Raw genomic sequence first — 9,081 nt, forward strand, 5'->3', positions numbered from 1 at the left:
TGGTTTGTCACAGATCTTCAGTATAAAAGCTCCTTCTGTTGGAAAGAGGGGTCTCGTTCCTAAATATCACTGAATGCACTAGGAGCAGAACCGTGACGTTTTAGAATGAGTTCTTACTAGTTCCTAAGGGGAAAGCACTCCAGCAGGAAAATTTTCATGCTTGACTTTCCTTTGGTTTAAAGCTAGAGCTGAGGTTTTTTTTCAAACAGCTCCAGTGAAGTAATTTTCATCTAGCTACATTGTCCCAGCATGACTCTCTTACAAAGGCAGTAGAGAAGGAGTTATCCTTCACCTCTCCCCCTTTTCCGTCCCCTACACACTGGAGTAGAAGCCAGCCTCTTGGCACTGGAAGTCTGAACTTAGCTGTGAGGAGCTACAGACTATCTTGTTTCCTCACAGATCTCCTGCCTTCACGTCCAATTGCTCATCCCAATTCTCACGCTATGTAGAACAGAGACGAAGTCAAAATGAAATTCAGTGGCTGCTTTGACAGCCCGGCCTCCCTTCCATTTGGTAAGTACACGGAAGCAGGCCATAGCATGTCAACATGAAAACATCAGCGTACCGGTTCAACAGCAGCAGAGGTGCACGCTGTCAGTACCAAGTGGTGCTAAACATGAAGTAGTCAGTGTGTCAGAGAGATTATTATATTGAAAACAAGCTCATTAGGTATGCAGGCCGCTGGCAGAACAGTAATGAACACAAACACACTTCCAGGTGTTTTTAAGGCAGTGAGTATTAAAGACTGCCAAACAGAGGAAGATGCTGCATGTCCTGGAGGATCTCCTCTGCCCCCCCAACATTTTACACACGGATTTGGAAGTGAGCAGCTGCATCACACAGGCAGTAGCGATGAGAAACTAAAGGTCAGGGGTGAGGTGTCTCGTCCAGGTGTCTGCTGCAGCCACGTAGACACAAAAATACACCACGCCAGTATTAGTTATCGTGATACCGATCTTAATATTGTATCCTTGGTTGCCAGATGTGCAGCTAGGTTCTCTCGAAAGTCATGGAGGTAATTGTATTGCTGAAAAAGCACAACCAGATTTGTAATGAGTGCTCTATACTTTCAGAAGAGGCACTACCCATCTTAAAAAGTGTTTGATACCCCAGGATGAAAACTGCACCCTCTAGTCTGTTTATTTGTTGTTCTTGTGCTTACTCCAGCTCCTCTGGAATTTTTCACCATCAGACACAGATTACACGGATCTTGGCTTGGATCCTGTGGTTCCTCATAAAGGGCACATGTGAGCTCAAGGTAAGGCAAAACACGTTCCTCATCGGTGGGAGTTTCATGTCAGAATTCAAAGCTGCTTTATTTGGGTCACCAAGAGTATTACTCTCCATAATGAGGCCGTGATGCAGAACGCAGCCTTTAGCTAGTATGGTGATGTACAACAGTTTGTACTAAGAGTTCTTAGGTCAACTCATACATCATGTGGAGTATTAATATGCAAGTGTTCAAAATGAGATTAAAATGTTGGTCAGCAGAGGCTAAAGGCCAGATCATCCACCCCAAGTGGCTGTGAGGGCTTCTAATTATAACATTTGCTCGTATCCTTCCCTGCATTCAACCAGGGATGCAAGCTGCTCCCCACCTGCCCCTTGGTTTGCGGAAAACTGATTTTCAACAAGTAGTTTGAACAAGATTTGCCTTCCAGACAGGCTTAGAGCTAACAAAGAGACAGTCTTCAGGCAACTCTTTCTCCTCAGAAAGTACTATCTTGTAAACTTTTTAAATGTCAGCTCCTCTTTCCTGTGCATAGAACTGTTTTAAGAGCATGTAGGACTCGTATCAACAGAAACAGGTACACAGAGTAGCTAAAAATGCCACGAAAAGAAGAAAAAACCATTACGTTCAGCAACTTAGGCCTCCCTCCATGTAGGTTTTAACACTAGCGCTAGGGATACTTCTTAAAAGAAGACTGCCAGTAAATTGATGTGATAGCTACAGAGGATGAACATGGCTAGCTAGGTTAGGAAGATGGAGCAAAACCAAGGCAGAAAAATGAAGCAGAAGGCCAAGTTGTGAGGAGAATGTGACAATACAAACAGAAAAGGGGACTCATTAGTGAGTGATGAGCAGTGATAAGGAGGAGAAAGCAACAAGTTACTAGTGATGGTGAGGAGAAACAGGGAGAACAGCTGCTGAGTTCAGTAGAGGCAGAACAAGACAGAATCGGCATGAAAGCAGAAAGCTAGAAGCAGCTCAAACCCAAGAGAGCAGCAGGGGCACCAGCTATGGAGCATCTCAGAAAGACAGAGGGATCTCTTTGTGAAGCAAAGGAGAGGGCTGCGCAAGCTCTTTGCTCTTGTTGACACGTGTATTACCTGTTGTAGCCTCATTACCTTGATGGTCTGTATCGCCCCAGATCCTCTCAAGTTTCTGAGGCTGTCTATTGCTTGCTGAGGTGCCAGCGCATCCGAAAGCCAAAGCAGGAGACACGCAGCTACTGTAAGGGAAAGGTATATATGCATGTATGCTACTGAGCTCCTCTTGCTGTACGCAGTACCACTCTTGCACAGTAATAGGTCTGTTCCATGAAAACCGCTCTAGCAAAACTCGGCCTCGTCATATCAGGGTCACACGTCTGTTGGATCTTTTGCTGAACACTATTTGTTGGTGCTAGCCCCATCTGCCTGCTGCTCCTGCCCAAGCCTGTGGGCTTTGGAAACAGGCGAAAACCCTCCCACTTTCCCCCCCCCGCCTTTCTAGCAGCATTCGGGAGGCAAATTCTAAAGTCTTTCCAAGAGCAGATTCCAGTAGACCCAGTTAATTCCCCTTTGTGTCTTCTGACTGCATTTGCTTTTTTGGCAATATCACCACCCCGTCCTTCTGGGGCACACACAATAACTAATGCCCCTGCAAGCTTTAGTGGGGACATTGGGCTGAAGAAAGATGCAGAGGAATAGGTTCATCTCCTTTTCTTGAGATGCTCAGGGAAGAGGGGAAATTACAATCCTATCAGTCAGAGAAGACTAAAATTTGCAGTGAAAACAGGGAAAGAGTCAGAAAGTAAGAGAGAACTTTCTATCAGCCTCACTGAAAGACTGACCCTGCCTGACCTTCCATCCCCTCACCTACATAGTCAGAGCTATACCATGACATACTTACCTCACTCACCACAGTTTCTATACAGGCAGCTAACGTTACTACCATTTGACAACACCTTTCCAAAGAAATGGGCTCCCAAGAAACATTCACTAGCCTGCTACCTGCAGTGGCATTTTGCATTGTAACCACAGGTAAGCTTCAAGCAGAATCTGGCTCCTTTAGACAGTGCTGTCTGACAAGAATGGGTTTGTGAGGCAGCTTAGTTAGTCAGGCATTGAGAGGGGGAAGACAACTGCTTACTGAGACATGAGCGTCCAAGGCCACCGTAACAGCTGAAAGAGAAGAAAACATTTGGTTGTAACAAGCTGTAGTACACTGCAACACTCAGAACCCCCGATATGTAAATGTACGGACACAATTCTTGCCTTAATATAATCAAGAGGAGCAGTGGTACAAGGAAGTTAGCTTTGCAGGTATTTCTATAGAAATTCTATCTCCCATTTATTCTTCAGACCTTCCTTAAGCAATGTCTTTCTAGAGAAACTGCAATTTTAAAGTTCCCCTTCATCCATGGTAGTAGTCCCAAAGGCACAGGAGGACAGAAAACCGTGTGAAGATGGACAACCTCAATTTTCTTTAAATCCTACTCCAGATTAAGGCTTTGATGATAGTTGTGAGCTAATGAAAGCAGCAGGGTCCTGCACCAGCAGGAAGCCCAAGGACTCAGTGGATGCCTGTGCAGGGAGCTGCCAGCAGGATCATCCAGGGAACATGGAACTTGGAAAGCTCTTCCCCTCTACCCTGAGCGCAGCTACAAATGTCTAAAGAAACTACTTTAAACCAGTTTCATGCAATTTAAGAGTGAGTTTTGCACTGCTGGAACCCACCGAGTCCCTGATAAACAGCCCCGGGGTGTGTTATTCTCTGACAACAGTGGCTTTAGCTTACAACTCCTGTAGTACACCTGATATCCAACTAGGCTAGCAGGCAAGGAGTCATATGGTGCCATTCAACACACACTTTGAAGTGCCTGCTGGACAGAGCTAGGGGAAATGGGAGATTCAAATCTTACAAAGGACAAGTTAGCTCCAAAAAGGTGCATGAGGAGAAACAAGCAGCTTTTCTCAGCTTGAACTAACCCTAAAGAATGCAATTGTCATTTGACAGGATTCTGTTTCAGCTGGTCATGCATCAAGAGAGAAGCTGGTATCTTTTACAGGAATGTGGGGTGAAAGGGAGGCAGCCAGAACCTACTGTATGATTGTTTTCCGGTTACTTTCCAGGCAGCTTCTGAGCTCTTCCAGAATTTTGCAGCACATGGCAATGTCAGGAGCATCCCCATCAGGAATAGGATAGTGGTGCACACAGATCCCATGCTGTTGGTAGGTGTCTATAAGGTTGGGTACTCGGTATTTGAAGAGCTCTCCTCTGGTACAAAGCACAAATATATCCTGGGTCCCATAGTTCTTTAGTTCTTCTGCCAACAGATTAAGACACTTGCAAATAAACAAAAGCTTATCAAGCTTAAGGATAAACAGATAAGTGACATGGTACTGATTCTCTTGTTTAATCTTTGAGGTTAAGACAATAGGAGTTAGCAATTTTGCTTTGAGCAGCATTTACTTTCACTGAGTCTCTCCCACATTTCCCTTCAGGTAACCCATGAGAGGAATTTTCTCGGTTCAGAGTGAGTCTTGAGACAAGCCTCGCTAGAAAGCATGTCAGCACTCAGAACAGTCTGTTAACTGCTGCCAGCTTAAGCATGATTCTGTCCCACCTCCAGCTGTGGCCAGGCCCAAACACTCTGGGTTTTTGCTGTTTGTCTCTGCTCTTCTAGTGTTTACAGATGAAAACTCGGCAAAATCTTTATGTGATTTCATCTTTTCTATCCCAATCTCATTTTTCTCTGGGAAGAGGAGATTACAAGTTTGTAATTCATCTTGGTCCTAGCTGTTTTGAAGATGCCTTCTTCTGCACGTGACTTAGCAGACCTCATGGTTACTGTAAAAGATACGCAGATGCCTGTATAGCTCCAGCCTGGAAATACCCTGACTACTTTTCCAATATTTGGTAGAGAAGCCACAGAGAAAGTGGCACTGCACACTTGCAAGTGATATCTAGTTCTCATAACGGTGACTCTGCCAAGATATTTGCTGCATCTCCAAGCACAGTGTTACCAAAACTCAGACAGAGATCACTGTCAGGCATACCCCCAGCAAGACTTTGTAAAGAACTGCTATGCATTCTAACATTATGGCATGTTAGACAGACAATTATAGCATACATGATAGAAGTACGAATAAAATGCCACCACCTCTCAAAGTCAAGCCATGTTTTAGATACCCAGCATCTGGATCCTTATGCCCAAATTAGACAAACAGCAACTCCAGCAGTCTCCAGACTAAGCCAAGGTAAACCTCTAGCCCCTTAGTAACATGCTTTCAGTTTACCTGCATGTTGTTCTCGCCTGTTACACGGAAGTGAGAGGCACTTATACACTGGCCGGAAGACTCACCTATGTCTTTCTGAAGATTTCTTCTAACATCCTTAAACCTGCACCCTAAACCAAATTATGAATGATAATTACCACTCCAGGTAAGTGACATTTATGGAACGGCTGCTACAGCTGAAGAATAGAGCACAGACAACCTCCCACCAAAACCAAAGCAAACAACAAGCCACACCCCAGATAAAACACAGTTCTTATTTTTGCAAATAGATCACTAGCACAGAAGACAGTTTAAACATTATTATCTGCTTAATACTGTAATGTAATAGGATTAAAAAAAACTCTCCAAGTTTTTAAGCTGCTATGCATTTTCCAGATCAAAAGTTTTGGATATTATAAATTAGGGTACAGCTTAAAAAAAAAAAACCCCACCTCCCCCCCCCCCCCCAAAATAAAAACCACCAGCAAATAAAAGGGCTGGATATAGATCACTGAAGAGTTGTCTGGTTGACTGGAAGGAAAGTAAATTCCCTGTTCTGTAATACTCAGCACAAATCACATCAAAAATCCTCCTTACTATTCAATCTTCAGTGTATCACCACTTCCATTTTTTCCTCAGATCATGCTACCAAGGCATTTTTGCAGCCCCTACAGAATACTGCACTGTGATATTCACAGCTATTGTTTGGTTTGTGAGATGTAATTGCTCAAAATATTTGCACTGTCCTCCCTCTCTCTCCCCTCCTTCACTCACAGCCCCATAGGCACACAACCTTTATGCCTGCCCTGACAACAGCCAGGATTGTTCATATCCCGAAACAGCTTTTGAAAGCAGGACAGCAGAATCCTGAAGACCAAGAGCTGTATCGGCAGAGCTAAGACTGGAGGTTAGTACCTGAAGATTAAACAGACATTACATGAACAACTCAGGTAGCTAAAAAACATAATGCAGCTATTTTTTGGCATACATGTTACCTGGCGTTCAAGTGTTAGTGGGATTTTCATCAGCACTAGCCATCACCCACTTCAAGATACCTTAAATTCAAATATTATTCAACACTTGTTTTCTAGTTCTTTAGTGTGGTATTAGTCCCAAGCTTGTATTTCTCGGAGTTGGCTAATGGAAGTCGAGTAACTGCTTTAAATGTAGTAGGGAAAGCTCACATTGTCACCACCAGCAGTTCTATCTCTTTTGTGACCACAGGAGATTCACCATGGCTGCAGGTTTGGTAGTTAAAAATGCAGTGAAAGCTTATATGTTTATTTTTATATCGTGGCCATGGTAGTGCAACCCAGATGCTAAAGGAGAGCGGTACAGAACTGTCAGCATGGCGAGTGAGTGTAATTTGAGCCCAATATATCTTATAAAGGAATTATTTGTCAAAGCAGTTTTGTTTCACTTATGTTGTTGCTTGTTATAAATAGTGAGTCAGGCTATAAAGCCAACTATTTTAAATGACAGTGGAAGACAGCCACTATTCTCTTACCACTCTGGCAGATGATCTTGCATTAAGATATTTTCTTGATTAGTCTTGGTATTTCTGAAACAATTATTCCAGTGGTAGATTACAAAACAAGACACCCCACCAAGTAAATGGAACACAGAATTTTGGGGTACGAGATATTACCTCTCTTCAGCGTCAAAATTACCTGCACATTTCAGCAAATGCTTCTTACCTGGAAGGGAACATAATCCCAGGAACTCAGAAGAGTAGACAGGAGACAAAGACAACCTATCAGAAAATAAAAAAATAAAAAAAAAATCAGAACAGAACATTTTGATTATTTGAATAGAGATAACTCACTATGAGACATTCCTTTTCCGTGGGGCCGTGAGAAGAGTTACCTACATATAATTCAATTTTAAGAATAAAATGGAAGTATTCCAGTGTAATTTCTACAACACCAGACAAGGGAGTCACACATTTGGTAGTGTGCTTCATCACAGACCCCTGCCCAAGAGGAGGAGAGAAAGTGTTGACAAATCCCCGCGTTAGCACAGAGATACTTGGGCTAGCACGACCGACAGCAATTAGCAAACACCTCCAAAAGCAGACCTGGCCCCACATCCACTGACTGCTCCTCAGCACCAACTTAATCCCTTTTCAGGGGCACCGTCAGGCCAACTGCAACCTCAGCCCTCGCTCTGGCAGGTCACCAGAGCCTGGCACGGCTTTCCTTCAGGAGACAACTCCCGTTTTGCAGCAGTGGGATTTAACCCAAACGCCCGCGTAGTTTCTGAGGGAAAAGACACCCGCGCCCGCCCCGGGGCGCATCTCACCAGGAGATGGGGAGCGGCCTCAGGTCCTCCTCAGCGGCGTCCTCGTCAGAGGAGTCGAAGTCGCCCGCTTGCATGGCGCAGGGCTGCGGCGGGAGAAGAGCGAGGAACTCACCTGGGGGCCGGAGCCCGCCCTGCCACCTCGGCTGAGACGGCGCTGAGGCGATTCCGGTCTCGGATCCCGGGGATCCCGATCCCGATCCCGATCCCGATCCCGGCCCCGGCCCCGGCCCCGGCCCCGGCCCTCACCGGCTTCACCATGGCGCTGCTCCCCGGCCACCGCTGGTTTGAACTGTCCCCGCCCGCCCGGGCCACCTCATTGGCCAAGCTCTTCTCTCCCTTCGTCCAATAGGAAGCTGTCGTCCAATAGAAAGCCAAGCGGCTTTCTCTACGGCTTCACGAGAGAAGCATTCTGATTGGTGGGTAGCGAAGGAGAGGCGGGATTAAAAAAGCCGGCGGCGGCGATCTTTGCGCTGATTGGCTGAGGCGTTGTGGCGGGAAGGGGCTGTGTCTCGAGCCCCAGGAGGCCGTTGGGGGCGCGGCGCTGTGAGGGCTCTGTCAGGGGCTGGGCGGGCGGCTCCCCTGCCCTTAATCCCTTTTTAAAGGCGGCTTCGCGTTTCTGACTGAAAAAGGGGTGGAAGTGGGTTTTCGCTGGCATGTAGTGAATTGGTTTCAAATTGCTCCGGGCCTTTTCATCTGTGGCGCTCTTCCTGAGATAAATGTGGTGCTGGAAAGCGAACATGGAGTACTCCTCAGACTCCTGCAGCACTGGCCTTTTATTTCTGTTTGTCTCTGGAGGTCTTATATGGTGTCCTTAGTGCAGATGGGGTGGGAGGGAAAAGTTGAAGGGAAGAGATGGGCCCTTCCCGAAAAGTCAGCCTGTGGGATCCAGAATCTACATCCACACAGGCTGTGACTAAGACGTGGAGACAGATGTGAGCTTTCACTTGCAGCACGTGAGAGCAGGGGTGTGCTTGAGTTTAGTGGGTTGGAGTGCAGTTTGGTGGCCCTTTTTGGCATTAGCATGGGTTTTCTGTGTGGCTGTGGCCTTTGTGGGTGCAGGGGAGTTTTCAAGGGGCCGCCAGGTGCCCTGCAGAGGTTTTGGGTGGTCAATTCTGGGTGCAGAGAAAACAGGACCTTCTAAAAGCAGAAAATGAACAATGCTTGCTCTTTTAAACCATGAACTTAATGTCAAATATTCTGGCAGTAGTAGGACATCTAGCTCTTGGCCCTGTTCAGACCTCACAGATGTGCCCTTAGCGTTGTTGCTTAGGTAGCTGACTCGCAACTCCATGCAGA

The 9,081-nt window shown here is 45.9% G+C and overlaps 1 protein-coding gene across 1 annotated transcript; it reads right to left on the reverse strand.

Moving 5' to 3' along the window:
- Window positions 1-633: 633 nt before the first annotated feature.
- Window positions 634-8,087, reverse strand: CDKN3 (cyclin dependent kinase inhibitor 3). Its single transcript, XM_075503921.1, has 8 exons — window positions 8,032-8,087; window positions 7,786-7,868; window positions 7,182-7,237; window positions 5,571-5,615; window positions 4,310-4,532; window positions 3,356-3,387; window positions 2,350-2,453; window positions 634-1,027 (listed from the first exon to the last, which is right to left on the reverse strand). The coding sequence occupies exons 1-8, from the start codon at window positions 8,041-8,043 to the stop codon at window positions 941-943; spliced, it is 642 nt and encodes a 213-aa protein (XP_075360036.1). The 5' UTR covers window positions 8,044-8,087; the 3' UTR covers window positions 634-940.
- Window positions 8,088-9,081: the final 994 nt, after the last annotated feature.

The sequence above is a fragment of the Mycteria americana genome, chromosome 5 (genome assembly GCF_035582795.1).
Source record: "Mycteria americana isolate JAX WOST 10 ecotype Jacksonville Zoo and Gardens chromosome 5, USCA_MyAme_1.0, whole genome shotgun sequence".
NCBI lineage: Eukaryota > Metazoa > Chordata > Aves > Ciconiiformes > Ciconiidae > Mycteria > Mycteria americana.